The sequence below is a fragment of the Macrobrachium nipponense genome, chromosome 1 (assembly GCF_015104395.2).
Source record: "Macrobrachium nipponense isolate FS-2020 chromosome 1, ASM1510439v2, whole genome shotgun sequence".
NCBI classification, from domain to species: Eukaryota; Metazoa; Arthropoda; class Malacostraca; order Decapoda; family Palaemonidae; genus Macrobrachium; species Macrobrachium nipponense.
The window spans coordinates 186,831,918-186,849,475 of NC_087200.1; the positions used below are offsets into that span (position 1 = coordinate 186,831,918).

Sequence of the window (17,558 nt, forward strand, 5' to 3'; positions counted from 1 at the left end):
ATATATACACATACACACACACACACACACACACACATATATATATATATATATATATATATATATATATATAATTATATATATATGTGAGTATATATATATATATAATATATATATATATATATATATATATATATATATATATGTATGACATTTGGGGTGGTCAGACCCTTCTGATCACCTTGTGAATCAGGCAGAACAGAGGGAAGGTGTAGATGTCAAAGTTGTCCCATGGGTGCTGGAATGCATCTTCTGCGGCCGCCCATGGGTCCGGTAAGACTGAACAGAATACCTGAAATTTTCTGTTGTGCTGGGTGGCAAACAAGTCTATTACTGGTTATCCCCACAGGTTGAACAACCTCTCGGCTACATCCTGGTGTAGGGACCACTCTGTCCCTATCAACTGATTCTGGTGGCTGAGTTTGTCTACCACTACATTCTTCATGCCCAGAAGGTATCTGGCTGGCAAGTCCACTGAGTGAAATGAGGCCCCTGTGCTTGTTGACATATGCCACTGCCAGGGTGTTGTCGCTTGTCAGCACCACAGAGTGCCTCATCACTGTCTTGAAGTTCCTGAAGGGCCAGGAAAGGGTGCCTTAGTTCCAGGAAGTTGATGTGGAGGGGTCTGTCATGTCAGTCCCCCACATTCCTGAGGTCAGCAATTCCTCCAGGTGTGTGCCCCATCCCTTGGTTGATGCATCTGAATACAGAAGCATGTTGGGAGGGTGAGTATCTAGGGGTGCTCCTATAATGAGGTTTCTGTTGTCCAGCCACCACACCAAGTCCCTCCTCACCTTCTCAGATAGAGGAATGAGGACGGATTGAGGATCTCGAGACTAAGACTAGTACAGTACTCTCTCATTCTCCATTGTAGAGAATGTAGATGGAGATGTCCGTGAGGGATCAGTTTCTCCAAAGATGACAGGTGACTGACTACGACTTGCCACTGCCAAGCTGGTTGTTCTCGTCGAGACTGGAGCAGCTGGGCTACCTTTCTGAACTTGCTGATGCGAGAGTCTGAGGGGAATCATGACTTGATTTATCCCTATAATTGGTTCTGAATACTTTAGATGGATAGGGAGAAATTTTAAAAATACACTTGAAATCTTTGAAAGGTGTAATGAATAAACAAGCCTACTTTTGATGGAGGAGAGATTCAATTGGGCTTACTTTTTTTTTATTGGTGTCCAATGAATACCACTGATAGGGAGAGAAAGGGATTCAATGATGATGCCTTTTTTCTTCAAATTCTAAATAATACATTTGATTGGGAGGTACTTTATTTACATCAGCCTAATTGCTTCATCCTCCTTCTATATGGCACCGACTTTCCCCCATACCTCAGGCTACCAACCTCCATCACATGAAAGCAACTCTAATGGTAACGAAGTCTTAAAATGCATATGTTTATAAAACCAAAATTACTTTTTCTTTCACTCCCCAAAATATTTGCATAAACTCGTGTTACATCCTGTATGCACACACACACATATATATAAATACAAAATACATATAGTATTTATTTTTCACCACAGGAAATAAATGGAAACTATTGTAAATCCTGACCATTGTCTGCTTAATTGCTATTCTATATTCAGAAGACTGATACAAGGTGGTAGAAATTAAAAACATATATCATATATACATTTCTACCAATTTGTATCAGTCGAACAGGAGCTGCCTACAAGCAGGGGAAGTCCAAAAATAATGGCAGTAATGAGCTGTACACCAGACAAAAGTCAGACAATACTATGTCATCCACAGCAGTTGAGAAACGTCAGTCATTTTTTACCACTGAGAGTGCTACCGCCTACAGAGACCGCCCCTTACCATTAAAGAATCAGGACCCTGGCCAACTCCCCCGATCAGTCTTCTCAGCATTCCCAATGGGACTCTAATCAGGAGGGCCTAAGAAAAACATTGTTGAAATTCTCTACAAGACACGCCATCTTTGATTTCCCCGACAACCTGTGCTTTCAACTGGATCTCATCCTTGCCTATATTTTGGTACCTAACAACTTCTCAATAAGTTAACCTTTGAGTGCAAGAGAAATGTAATTAGGATTGTTTGGCAATTTTGTAAGGACTAAAATGTACCTACTTGTGCTTAAAACCTCCTGAGAAAAGGAAAACAGAGACCTCAGTCTTAATACTACTTTTACAGCAAAATTACGATTACAGTAATCAACAAGATGACACAACAAAAAACAATAATTATGATACAAATTTCAGATTTAGCAGAATCTGATTCCACCTACGCCACTTTATACTACTCATGTTGCTAAATATTTCTCATATTATTTGCCGTTGTATCTCTCGGAATGGTCTCTTAACTTCTCTTAGTATTCCTTTAACCGAAGACCTAAGATTTCGAATAAAAAGTATTCAGCATTAAATGCATAAAGTGACACACCATTATAGAAAGCCAGCATCTCTAATTATAATCATCCTCATCAGTGGAAGGCCTTTTTGGAGGGCTTGGAGTCCTCATATGTGGGTGGTGAAGCATCATATGACCATGTGGGTGCCCAAGGGTAGGACTGGGGATGTGGCTGTGGATGTGGGCCGAGGGGGGCCTTCGTGCCTGCCTTGGAGGAGGGCGGTGGTTGTGGGCATCATCGGCTAAAGCCCTAAGTTCCTCAGACATGTCCAAGTAGTTGTGCTCCGAGTTCATCCTGAAACAGAAATTGATGATGGGAAATTTTAGTTTTTGTTCTGTAAGTCTAAGAAAAATGGGGGCTGTTACTGAGGAAAACAAAGGAAGTATGTTCGTACAGCTTTTGATCAAAACGTGGTTTTTTTTTGTGGACAATGAAAATATTACGAGATTTTGAGGTTATAAGCCATAAGGGAAAAAATGTGGGATGTTTTTCAGGGGAAAAAGTTATTCAGGCAATGGACTTGAGCAAAACTGGGAACTGATGAGATTTTTTAATGACAATAATGAATTGTGAACGTGCTGAGTAAATATCTGAAATTAGAAACTATTTTTTATGTTAACAGAAGACTTATAAACTGAGTTTGGGGAACATGAAAAAATTATGAGCTGTGTTTGAGGAAACAAGAATGTGGAATAAATAATTAATATTTTTACATCATTCTATGCAAAACAGTAAAATACAGAAACCACTTTATTTTGGCAACTTTTGCTGAACAAAGAAATTATGAATGATTCTCTCCCAAAGGTATAAGGGCAATGTTGCAGAAGTTGCCAACTAGGACGAAGGAGATAACCAATCCACATATAACATACAAAAGTCTATTCAATAGTAATAACATAAACATTATTGTATTAAAATCAGTGATAAAAACAGGAATGATAGGTTGCCCTCGATAGTAATAATTGCTACTAGGAAAAGACAAAAATAGTAGAAGTGAAATTTTAGTTAGCAATCTAAAACCTGGTACTTGCTTATAAGTTCAAATGGTAACAAACAAATAGTATAATAGACTTTATGCATTATCTGTGTTTAACATTAATAAGTGAATTCCTTTATTCTGAATAAATGAATATCGATTTTAACAACAAATCAATTTAGACGCTCTCAGAGACTTTATGAAACATGAAGATATTTTTGTAGAACACAGAAAATACTTTTGGCTGACTATTATTACAAGGCAACTAGGACAGACAACTGAATGCCCTTTGATGCCCTGGTCAGAAGGGAGAAAAGGAGTACCACCTAATACTGATAGGTAAGATAAATTTGCCTCTTAAACAAGTTTACAGAAATCCAGGCGTCAAGTGAGGCATCATAAAATGTCTAAATTTCTGGTCTTGCTTGATGAGAAATGAATTTACCTTGGTGGCGAATCAAGCCTGAATGAAGGAGGATGAGGAATTGCTGAAGACGGCCTGGAAGGAGACCTCAGAGGTGGGGATCGACTCGCCAGTGTTCTTGCACTGTAAATAAGAATTCCAGTAAAATAACACATTTTGATTATTCCTCACATAGTGAATATGGAAGCCATGTTCATAAATATTATTTAAGCAGACAATTTTTTATGGTTACAGGCATTCAAATATTCCATATATATGTGAAGTTCCTAGTCTCCTTTATAAATAATGAATAATGAAGTAACTGGAAACTTACGATTCAGTCGCTTTGTGATTAAAACTCCACAACTCCTAAATGAATGTCTTGATTCTCTTTAAATGCATCACTGCTTTTGTCATTATATATCTATTATGTGGAAGTCCATTTTAAAATTCATTTCTCATGTTATGACCTCCTTTTAGCACTTGCCATTCTTTTGCTACTTTCTGTTCTCTGGAAGCTTTCTTGTTTTATAGGAGTGTTTGCACACTGTCTGCATTAACAAATAAAGGCTTTGTATCCATTTTTTGCTACTTTCTGTTCTCTGGAAGCTTTCTTGCTTTATAGGAGTGTTTGCACACTGTCTGCATTAACAAATAAAGGCTTTGTATCCGTGCATCTTACCTATTTGGTCTGGAAGGAGCAGTGATTTCATCCATACGCCGTGAGAGATCGGTCAGTTCTCGATGAGTATTAACTAGCCTCTCCAGACGACAGATGGCCTCATAGTCGCCCTCAGCACCCGGCTCACCCTCAGCGCCCATCAGTTCGATCACCGTACGGCGGAATTCGATGAGCTAAACGGTAAATAAGTCCAGTGTACCATCATTAAAAAGCCTACTCTGGTTTCTCATCCTTCACTGGAATAATCCAGATACTATATTTTTCCTCTTTATTTATTTGATTTCCATTTAGTCTCCCATTCAGAAGTAACACATGAATAAGCAATCTACAACAAAATACACAAACACTTATATATGTATACATATCCTTATAAAGTCCCTGTAACATTACATCTTGAGAATTATATGAAGCATGAAGAATTGTTTTGAGGTTGAGAAATTAGCTATGCAGTCCCCATATTAATCGTGCAGTCCTCATTATATAATCATTTAATAAATTCAATTCATAAATATAAATTGTTTCAGCAAGACCCAAATACAGGCAGTCCCCAGCTTATGACGGGTTTGGCTTACGACGATCCAAGGTTACAACACTTTTCAATTATATTTATCAGAAATTATTTCCAGGTTTACGACACCTGTTCCAGGGTTACGGCGCTTACAACACTGATCTGGCAGAAGAAATATGACTCCAAAAATGCAAAATAATCAATATTTGAAGTTTTTTTTTGATGAAAAATGCTATAAGAATGCAGTTTACATAGTTGTTAATGCACCCAAAGCATTAAAAGTAAGGTTTTTAGGATCTTGGACGATGTTTCGGCCTATGACGATTTTCGGCTTACAACGCATCTCAAGAATGGAACAACCATCGTAACCCGGAAACTGCCTGTATGTAATGTGGAGGAATTCATATAGGCCATTTGCTCCCGCCCTATTTCTATGAAGGTTCCTTTGGACAATATCTACACAAGTATAGATGATGACTAGGAGAAGGCATCCCTAAGTGAGTCCTCACAGAGGGGTTTTCAGACATCAAAAACAGTCCACTTCAGCTTGCATCATCTCAAGTTTTCACAAGGTCTATAAAGAAAATTAATCAAACACGCACACACAAATATATATATATATATATATATATATATATATATATATATATATAATATATATGATAGTCATAACAAAAAATGTAATAGGGGTGTAAAGCACTGGTTTCAGCTTTATAGCTAAGCCATTTTCTGTCCTCTGAAAATGGCTAACATTATCATATATATATATATATATATATATATATATATATATATATATATATATATATTATATATATATATATATATATATATATATATATACAGTGGTACCTCGAGATACGAAAGGCTCAACTTACGAAAAACTCGAGATACGAAAGCTGACACGAAAAATTTTACTGCTCTACATATGAAAAGTTTTCAAGATAAGAAAGGTTTCTGAAAGTCCGAGATTCGCCTGATAACAATTTTGAAACTCGCGCCGTGCGCCGCCATCTTAGTTCTAGTAGACTCGCCACCATCCTCCTGCTCTCCCATTGGTTCCTGATGCTAGCCAAGCCATGAGATGCTTCTCTCCTATTGGACAGCATCCCTCCCATCATGCATCTTACGTGGTGGCGTTCCTTCGCTCGGCCACTTCGCACCCGAAGCTTTATTGTACACATGTGGCATTCGTTTGGTCCAACGATTTCGTTTTGTATCGTAAATTCGTTAGTGATTTCGTAGTGCTACTTTATCGTGTTGTGAGAACCTAATTAGTATACGTACTACATACGTAACTTAATTACGTACAGTACATATAGTCATGGGTCCCAAGAAAGTTGCTGAAGTTCACAGAAAGAAGAGAATGCTTTCTATGGAGACAAAGATTGAGATAATAAAAAAGTATGAAGCTGGCTTGCGGTTGAGTGTGATTGCTAAGGAATACGGCCAAAATCCGTCGACAATAGGCACCATCCTTAAGCAGAAGGAAGCCATCAAAGCAGCTACACCTTCCAAGGGCGTGACTATTTTGTCCAACAAGAGGAGCCATGTGCATAATGAAATGGAAAGGCTGCTTCTTGTATGGATCGAGGACAAAGAAATCGATGGCGATACGATAACCGAGACGGCAATTTGCCAGAAGGCCAGCGCTATTTTCGGCGATTTGATTGCCCAAGCCGAAGACGACGGCAGAGAGGGGACATCAACGGCAACCCCAGAGTTCAAGGCTTCTCATGGGTGGTTCGAAAAATTCCGTAAACGAACTGGCATCCATTCGGTGGTGAAGAAATTGAAATTACGTAAAGTATAAAAAAGTAAAATGAAATGTAAAAATAAAAAAAAGACAAAATAAATTTTAAGTTTTTTGTAAAGTTAAGTGTTACAGTTTTGTTAATGTGTTTTGTAAAGTTTAGTTTGTTTTTCTGACATTTTTTTATGTTTCATAAAGTTAAGTGTACGTATCTGCCGTTTGTCCTCCTCCTCCTCTGCCGCCACTTTCGGAGATAGCCTCACTCAAAAGGTAAGCTTCCACATTTTACGTTACAGTAATATTTCTTGTACACTAATATACACTTTATTTACAGATTTTGCATTTTTATTCTTAATTTAGGTATTGAATGGTCCAAATTGTTGTAGTATTTCATTGTTTATAGGTCAATTTAGCTTTATTATGAAATTTACTGGGATGATTTTGGAGGGCTTGGAATGGATTAGCCATTTTACATGTAAAATGTGGTCCAAGATATGAAAAACTCATGATACGAAAGGCGCCTCGGAACGGATTAATTTCGTATCTCGAGGTGCTACTGTGTATATATTTATATATATATATAATATATGATATATATAATATATATATATATCTATATATCATAATATATTAATATATATTATAACCTTACTGCTTTTCTCTTCTGCTTAGGTCTCTAACAGCTTGTTTTGTCACAGCCAGTTCTTGACTCAACGTCTCAAGCCCATTCTCATTGAGGCGTCGTTCTTCCAGCACCTGCTCGCCATGAGTCTTCACCTGGGAAGAAAAGGCTGAGAGTTAAACATTATACAATTCAAGTTGTAACTTGGAGTAAGTGCCTCAAAGCGCACTTGTATTACATACAGTGAAACAGTGGTAGGTACCGGTATATAAGACACAAAGTTTGAGAGGCAATGTTATGTTTTGCTATGCATTCTCTATAAAGTCATCCATTGTGCTATTACTTTTTTATATTTATTGCTACAGCAGATATTGCAAGAGATAAGCATTACTATGGCAAAAGCCACATCTCCTTTCAGCTAAGCCATGTCCACTGCTAACGTCATGTCCATTCCTTGAAGCTGATTGGTTGGCAATGGTTTTGCAAAGTTAGTTAATCTGTGGTTCTTTCCATCTTCATTACTTTAGCAAAGGTTGTTTTACCAAGCTAAAATAAGTTCTGCTGATTATCAAAAGGAAACGTTATATAATCTGCTGAAATAAAATCGTAATACACATCTCATTAAAAATGGTTAAAAAATAGGAAATATGAATTAATAATAATAGACAGATCATAGGGCTGTCTCAGCCTTACTCATAACTATACGTATTGAACTGCTCTCAATAAATTATATAGAAAAATATATTTACACAAATAAGGCTACTGTAGCATTTCTATGAAAATGAAGGCTATGGTAGGAAAGCATCATACTAAAAAAAGAAATAAAAAAAGAACCAATGAAGGCTGAAAAAAAGACATGCATGAAATGACAAACTAGCCTGATTTATTTGAATTTGGAGACATTCGTGTAGATTACCCTGTTGGACAAAATAATACATAAGTGTCAGGAAATCTCTCTCTCTCTCTCTCCCTTTCTCTGTTATTAGGAGAACATTCTACCATATATATTCATGATCTCGATTATTTTAATTAAAACAAATGACTAAATTTCAATTGAAAACAGTAGGCAGATAATTCTTTATACTAGTATTTTATGAACAGTTCTGTTTATTTATTCTGCATTGTTAGGTCATCTCAGAAAACTTTTCAAAGACACTACAAGCACCATAACAGCAAATCCAAGTGTCATAAGCTGCATAAACACAAAAAATACATTGGACATTATAGGTCTACATCATTTCATGTGATATCATCATTTCGAAAGGAGATAATGCCACCAAGAAAATTCTCAGCAAATTCCATCCAGTACGACTCGTATGGTCTATCTAGATTGTGACCCTATCATACTGTAACTTTAGGTTAATCATAGGTATATTTTGGTTTTGTAGAGTGCAATCACTTCTTGTCATCCCACTGAATGTGTAAACGATTGTAATGAAATCGATTTTATTACTATAAAATGTAGTAAAATGTAATATACCTGTCTGTAGTAGCACTGAGACAGTCTTTGTGTTTAAATTTAGGATGGTGAACATTCTTGACAATATTAGACGGCACTGCAATTATCATTGTCTGGTAATTAAAGTGCACCTATCTGAAAGCTGGTATTCCCTGTGTTACCTCCGTGGTCAGGTGAGCCCATTTATGAAAAATTACACTGAAGCATTGACGAACACTTATGACTTCATTCATATTTTCCTATTTTCCTACCATTTTTTGAGAGATGTGTAATATGATTTTATTTCAGGGGATAATGTAATGTTTCCTTTTGATAATAAACTGAACTTATTTCAGCCCAGTAAAACAACCTTTGCTAAATTAATGGAGATAAAAGAACCACAGATTCACCAACTTTCCAAAACTACTTCCATGCAATCAACTTCAAGGAATGGTCGTGATGTAAACAGTGGGCGGGGCTAAGTTGCAAAGAGCGGTGAATGTTGCTAGCAAAATCGCAAAATCCCACACTGATTACGTATACAAGGAAATCTTTAACTAAAAAAATGCCAGGTCTCACTATCATGCATATTCACTCTGTGCAAATGGTTGTTTCGTAAAATTTTTGGAGGATTTGCAAATATAAACATAAAGAAAAGGGGCTCCAGAGCATCATATTTGACAGTTAAATAGAAAATCTGATTCTTTTGAAAGATATATGATTTAAATGTTCTCCCATTTAAGAATTAGAATTGGATATTTTTGTGATTTGTTTTAGCAAAACTCTCATAAGTATAGTTATTTTTCTATATACTATATGAATGTTGAGATTCCGGAGGTTGGGTTTTGACACCTATTTTTTCAATTTCTCCTTTGTTCCCATGCAACTTCAATTCCGGACTCTCAAATGAGTTCCACTCTAGAACTGATTGATTTCATAAATGCCCCCAAACAACCACATTTGAATCCTCTTCTCACAAGAATAAAGATTGGGTCTAACTTGATCATAACAAAACCCACTGATAGAAAAACTGAAATGAAACAGTTTTCTACACTAATAATAATTGATAACAACAATAATAATATCATTATCATTGTTTCTTGAAGAATGCGCACTTTCATACAGAACATTTGAAGTCCATTAGCTTGCACATTAGGCAAACTTCCATGAAATAGAATTCCAAATAAAAACAGACCGCAAATGAGCGAAACTGTCCAATACAGAGAACCAAAAAAGGAATATAAATGAAAAATAAACATGTATATGTATATAACAAAAATGAAGGCAACTGTTTTTACATTACCTTCAGACAAATATCCCCATATCTCTTGTAGCATGCAGTGTATGATCACAGTTGACCTTGATAAAGCATTCTTTGTAAATGTGTGCAAATCTCTCCAAGCAATGAACAAATGATGAATGAAATGAGAAAGAACTAAAAGACGACTTGACTTTGTGGGGAAGTTAACAAGGTTCATAGGTGGAGTTATATTGGAGCTGGATAATCTTGCTCTTCTCATGTCGCTTTGATTTCATCACTTCGCTTTACTTTCATGAATTTGCTGTATTGCTTTTGTCTCTTTGAAACAAGTAAAAGATCATGTAGATCTATCTTAACATGAAACCATGAGAAGAGTAATAGTGAAGAAGGAAATATTTCTGGATGAAAAAATCGAAAAAGCAACAGACAACGATAACCTACTGTGATTTACGCTTAGACTGAAATTAAAGCACAATAACGAAGCATAATAGAGATAGAAATGCTGAAATAAGTCAGCTGAAGTTTGAAGACATGCAGAAAAGAATGGGCCAAAAATTTCTGAATAGAGCAGGAAACTCGCAGGGGAAAAACGAGCACATGCAAACCATATCTCCGCTTATGTGGCACCTGTTCTTTAAGCTGCGTGATCTTTTTTTGCTGCCTCGATCTAATGGTGTCCAGCTCGTTCACTTTCGTTGTCAGTTCATCAATTTTCTTCTGTTGCTGCGCTGCTCGACTCTGTAAAAGCAAAATCAGTAGGTGGTCTTAGCTTCTCTTAATGGCGGGGAATTGTTACAGGAGGGTGAAGGAAGTCTTAGCACAGTATGCACTTGGTGATCCACAGAAAGATTTTCAGGAATTTTTCAACATTTTGCTCCTGAAGTCACAACTATTTATTTATTTCTCTCTGTTGGAACACATCTGCAGTCATGCTTGCTCACCAAAGTGTGACTTCAGTTTAATCCCCAAAATTGCTACCTGTGAGCAAATTTGGTTGTAATGAGTTAAAAGATGCAAGAGATGATGCTCATGTGACACCCACAAAACTGAGAAGGAAATGGAGAGGGTCACCACTTCATCCCTAATCCCTATGAAGCACTCTGGGAGCAACGGTCTGTGATATAACAAGGCTGGCTACATGCGGAGAACAACAGCAACATTAACCCATATTCTACAGTACATACATAATTGTCAATGTGAGGAAGCAATGTATATAAGTGTTTCATAATTACTTGGTACAGCTTGCTATGTTCGTTAGATCCCAATGAGACTTGGCATTAGCATTAATTTTGGCACAGGCTGTAAATCACGACAAAACAGATTGTTTTGAATTAGTTTACTTTAAAAAGACATTTACATTATAATTATTTTCGTTTTCATAATTTTCTTCACAGAATACCGAGAATTCTTCCTGAAATATAATAAAATACTTGAAATCAATAATATATTTGTAGTAGATGGCGGAATTATATTTTCCAGCAAACATAACCAGAGTCTGTAATCACATCTATTTGGAATATGGAATATACATTGTACAGGGTGGTCCAAAAGTCTTGTTACCCGTACCAAAGAGAAAGTTTCATGTGAACAGTGCCAAAATACCTAACAGTTGAAGGACGCTGTTTGGGCAGCATTTGCGACAAATTACCAAAGCATGGCTTCGTCGAATATCACACAGAACATGGCACATGGCGCCACACCATTTTGTGCCACGAAAATGACAGTGTTCATACAGAACGTCTTGATGTGTAACAGTATCAATGAAAGCAAATAAACTGAATCCAGTGCATCTTCTCTATTACCATATTATTTGTTCTTCTATTGTTTCAGTGTTCTTATTTTGTTCTATTGTTCTTGCAGAGAATAAACTGAATCCAGGATATGTATTTTGTATTATTGCAATACTTGTACAAACCTCTATATGTTGGTACTTTTTGGTAGGGGTAATAAGACTTTCGGACCACCCTGTACTTATCTGGCAATAAATGTATATCAAATATAGATGAAGTACCAGTACGTAAAACTAATAAGCTGACCATCACAGAGCTATCTATTAAAGGAAAATGAATTAAGAGTAAAAAAATAAAATAGGAACTAAGAAAGTAAAAATCAAAAGTATTTTTTGTGAACGTTATATTATTATATGAAAGATAGATGTACATATAGTGAGAATACATTATTCTTAGTTCTATTCTGCAAAATCCTTATTAAAGATGAGGCAGAAGTAGGGGACTAATACAGCCAGTAATTCCCATTTGGACAATTAAACAAAGTCGGAATGGTTTATTTAACAAGGATGTAAACGAGGTGCACATTACACTTCTTTAGATTTAAAATAATGCTTACCTATACAAGGCCAGCAAATTAATAATTATAGTGCTAATTACATCTTTCTTCCCAGTTTATTGCTGACTCTTAGTGATCAGTTTATTTGTTTATTTTCTTTATTTGTAGAAGCATCAATCATTACATGATTATCAAACATGGAAAGTTACTCAGCATGTCGATGGTTTGGTTGGCTTTTTGGCTTATTCCATATGCACACAGTGAAAATTAATTATTTCCACCAATGAAGGTGGAGAATCAAGCAAAATGCAAAATAACTTTTAAAATCTGATATATATATATATATATATATATATATATATATATATATATATATTATATATATATGTATGTATATATAAACTCTGAAAAGAAACTTTTAATTCTTACAGATACTCTGAAGGGAGCTGAAGTGCTGTGGAATGCATTTAATATCTTTATTGGATATTTATCCATTCTTTTTTTATTTCAATTCCAATAATTGTGGTTTCTTTTACAGATGGATTCGGTTTTTCACCAGAGAAAATTAATTTTGTAACTGACAATTTTGTTTTGGGAAAATACTGATGGGGTTTTGACAATGAGAATAGTGTGACATTTTTTTTAATCAAGATGACTATTAGAGGAGTAATTGTGTTTCATGGTTTTGGGATTTTCAATTCATTTTATTTGTTTTTCATGTTAGTTCTTTTGGGGAAATAAAGAATATTTTTGTATCTCAGAGTTTGGCTTTGGCCTTAGGTCTAACAACTTGATTTAGCTGTAGAGTTGCCAGTGGACGCCAAGGTAGGTTACGCTGCCAATGAGTGATTACTCTCCTTTTAATTAAAACAGGGTCAATTAGTCCCTTTTAACATATATATACAGGTACCCCAAGGTTAATGGTGGCACTGGTTATTGGCTATACGGTTTTCTGGTGCTTGTCTAGTGACGCTGTTTACGGGATTTTCGGTGCGGATTTTCGGTTAGCGGCGCCGATCTATGGTCAGCGACACCAATCTCTGCTTAGCGGCGCCGATCTTTGGTTAACGGAACCAATATCTGGCTAACGGTGCTGTTAAGCAGGTTATTAGTACTACGTACTGTTATCACCAAGTTTCGGTTAGGAACTGAACCCAGCTAACCTTGTTAACCGGGGATTGCCTGTCTATAGGTAACATAAATAAATAAATATATGTATACATTGTATATATATATACCATATATATATATATATATATACATATATATATATATATATATATAATCTTAAAAGTTATTTTCCATTTTGCTTGATTCCCCTATATAAATAAATTCTTCGGTTAAAACAGGATACATCTTAAGTATAAAAGTCCCATTAAAACACTCTGGTTTAAAGCTAAGGACATATAATCCAGTATATGCATGAACCTTTCCCTATAATTGTTTGTGGATTGCTTCAATGTAACTTTCATTGTTCAGTCTTTACAGCAATTTTTCTTGTGAAACTGTGGCAGTTGAACATGTAATATTAAAAAGCATTCCCTGGCAGTATGGCACATGCCGTTTCTACAGGTGCTTTTAACATAGGTTAACCTGCGTACTGTCTATTATCGATGGTAAATGGAAGCAGATTTGAGAGATGATTCTTCTTTGTTTCCTTTGGCTTATGAATCAAACACAGACACACACTCTCTCTCTCACCTTTTCATCAGCAGCATCTGTCAACTGTGACTGCAAATCCCTTAGCTGGAGGCGCGTCTCGGCAATTTCGCTGTTCAGTCTCTCAACTACCCTGCACTGGCGTTTATATCTGAACCATAAAATGTGAATCAGTGGAATGGAAAGCTTTTTATCAAAAGGACAGGCAATTAAACTAAAATGTTTAATAAAGAATCTAAGTTTTAGGCTTATGAAACTTGAGTTAGCCCAGCCTAAGAAAATCATTAGGGGTTTGGTTTTTGTCAAGTACAGTGATCACTACCTGCAAACTTAATTATAAGAGCAGAATGCTCATGCCCAATGTCTCCAATAGAGAAGGAAGACCAAGACAAAAAAATAATAAGACTGTAGGCTGAGTAGGTTCACTGTGCACCACCCCTTGCCCCAAAAATTGACAAAAGCACATGTAAATTGTAGTATTTTATCTATATTTTCACTTGTTAAATGTTACCACTGAAAATAGAAACTCAACACCACCCAACTGGTGTTGAAGTTGGATGTTGCACCAAATTTCGCCATAACTCTGGACTGAATGATCTCAGGAAAGTGAATAACCTATCTAAATGTTTGTCTTGAGCCTCCCTATAGGGTAGTATGGTTTGATAAGCAAATTCATCTCTAATGGAGTCAACAAAGGACAAAAGGTCTTAAACTTTAGGTAATGCCTAAAACTTGACATCCTGGTGTATATGTAGCCACTGTAGTATTGAACTAGGATATTATTCAGCTATCAGCCTACAATATGCTTCAGAGACACCCCCTTTGTACATTTAACCCACTAATGTTCAATTTTCCAAACTAAGGACTATGTGGCAAATGGAAAAAAGTCATGTTTTAAAAATGCAAGGAAAATTGGTAAGACTGTAGTGGTAAAAGTTTAAAGGATTATGAGCAACATATGCCACAACAAATGAACATGTCATGAAGTTTGCACTTTATTAATCTATTTCAAACAATCATTTATATGATTCACTTCATAATATGCAAATTAAATCCATACAAAGGTTATCAAATATAAAAAATGTCATGGGGCATCATTGGTCCCCAATAAACTCACCAATCCTACATTTCTGAATGTCAACATCAGGAACAAAAGTTTTGTTTCAGTACTGAAGCTCCATTTATCAATACTGGGAAAAACAGTGGGTGGTGACACCTTTTGCTACTCAAGTAAACTGCACAAAAACAACAGTAATAAATCAGTATAAATGAGTTTGAAAGACCACTTGATAAATGTTGAACACAATAGGTACAATAGGTAAGCAACTTTTTATCATGCCACTGAATGAACTTACCATGATTATAAAAGTAAGAGTAGGCCTACCCTATGCATGAGTGTAACTTATTGGAAAACGGAGTATTTCTTATGCTGTATGCAATTTGTAGCATGGCTTTAGGATGCGCTAGGGTCTATTTACAAAACATTCAATAATATTCAGTTTATAAATACATTTCACACACTGAAATATTCCGAGGCCTACCTCATTTTAGTTCTTACAATGGAGTTCTTCTTACAATTGAGAGTAGCTGATAGCTATCCTTCATGCTTCTTTCAAGCCGTCTCTACAACCAGATATGACCAGAATGCCAAAGAGAAAGGCTAACCTTGAAAAGTCATCACCTGACAGTGACTGTTTGCATCCTTCACTATAGTGCAGCAAAAACCACAAACTTTATCTACTTTGCTGACCTTCAAAATCCCGAGGAACAATTCAATGTCATCTGTGAGGTCAAGGATTAGCAACAGTATAAACCTCCCAGGTCAGAGGTCAGCAAATTAGTGAGATGTCCTTTGTGGGCAAATTCCTGATGAGGTAAGGAAAAATCAAGGTTACCATCATGAGCGAATGCTACCCAGTGATTCACTGGTAATTTAGACTGTCTCAAACCTGTCAGTAACCATACTGATGGCAGTAAGTGTAGGCATCATAGTCACTGCAGTATATTAGACAAGATATTACTTGAACAGAACTGCAGCTACTGTGAAGGCTATAGATGAAAGAAATTTTTAGTTAATGGATCTTAGACCAGCGAGGGTCTGTCGTTCTTTTCCCCTTGGTGGTGGGGGCAAAATCCTCATTATAGCAGAGGAGAGAGGAGATGGAGAACTTGCCAGGTGTATTCAAGGATACAATCTATTCACTTCTGAGGCATGATATCATAAACATTGCCACAAGAAATACTATGACAGATCAACATGGCAAAGTACTGATTAAGAAGGCAAATACTATTGTGAACAAGCACATAAACTTTATTACACAAAGTTATGTGAGATTGCTGGCCAGAAGCTGGTTATTAGCAAACAAATAATGAAAATTACTGACCTTACAGGCCTGTACATAAAACACTTATCGAAGACACGTTTGGCAAATCCTACCTAAAGAACAGAAACATTAAAAACAAGATTGGAAAAACATGAAGCGTATTCAGAAAAACTGAGTACGTATTGTTTCCCTTGATAGAAAGGGTGGGAATACCAGGTGCCTTGGTATTCACAAATTACCTTGATCTTGCTACTGCTGTTAAATAACAGGTATTGCGTGCAAAGGGCTAGCCAATCATTTACAATAGATAATCAAAGATGCCTTATTTCAAGCCAATGACATGCTATGGCCACCACTGCTGTATATCTACAAGCAATAGAAAATCCAGTACCTGATACCTGATACTACAAGCAAAAGAAAATTTAGTACCTGATAGTTTGTAGAAGTTCCTCCTGATTCTGATTAGTGGTAATGTCTTGTTTCCAGAGTCCCCCATATAAAAATGGGAACAAGTTGGGAAGAAGTCTTGTTTCCAGAGTCAGAGTAGACAGAGCATCTTGTTTCTTGTTCAACACATCTGTTGTGCAGCAACCAGAGGAGAATGGAAATTGCCAAAGCACATTTTAGTCTGCACGATTCTACATCATCTCTTCAGTAGTGCTCAACTCAATAATCATGAACAAACTTGGGCATGCTGAAAGTTATTCTTTTTCTCTTGAACTAGAAACTGCCCTTGCTATTGCACGAGAGGCTTCTAATGTTCTTACTCCACAATTTGTACATAACCCTTCTGGTGCTTCACTTTTCAACTGCAATACTTCAGAGAAAACTTAAGCATCAGGAAGTACCTCTTCAAATGGCTTGGGAGATTACTGATTACCTCTTCCTCTGTCAAGAGGAATCCACATGTACAATGTAGTAGGAATAGAAAGATAAAGAGGTTGACTACCATAGGTATGAAATATTTGTTCCAAAATGTGGTGGCCCAGGAAAATGTTGGACTCAAAGAAAAATATTGATATTTCAGCAATTCCTCCACCACAAGTTTTCCTTCTGGAACACACCAGGAGAGTGAATTATCAAGTTGGAATATGGAAGACAGCACACTCTCCAAAGTCAGAAACCCCCCATCCAACTAGGGATCATAGATGGATGATGAACAATGGAAGAATGGAACCCCCATGGTTTAAGGGAACTCCATTGCCATCAAGTTTGACTAACATACTTGAGAAGGTTATAGATGAGGAGGATGCTATGTCAGAGAA

General features: G+C 36.3%; 1 protein-coding gene across 1 annotated transcript in view; it reads right to left on the reverse strand.

Moving 5' to 3' along the window:
* Positions 1 to 162: 162 nt before the first annotated feature.
* Positions 163 to 17,558, reverse strand: part of LOC135219929 (coiled-coil domain-containing protein 170-like) — a 43,482-nt gene continuing 26,086 nt past the window's right edge. The window contains exons 10-16 of the mRNA XM_064257146.1: positions 14,012 to 14,120; positions 10,652 to 10,762; positions 7,356 to 7,480; position 4,660; positions 4,443 to 4,615; positions 3,803 to 3,904; positions 163 to 2,675 (exon numbers count right to left, since the gene is read on the reverse strand). Of these exons, the coding sequence (XP_064113216.1) occupies positions 2,435 to 2,675; positions 3,803 to 3,904; positions 4,443 to 4,615; position 4,660; positions 7,356 to 7,480; positions 10,652 to 10,762; positions 14,012 to 14,120 (862 nt within the window). The 3' untranslated portion in view covers positions 163 to 2,434. The remainder of the gene's footprint in view (positions 2,676 to 3,802; positions 3,905 to 4,442; positions 4,616 to 4,659; positions 4,661 to 7,355; positions 7,481 to 10,651; positions 10,763 to 14,011; positions 14,121 to 17,558) is intronic.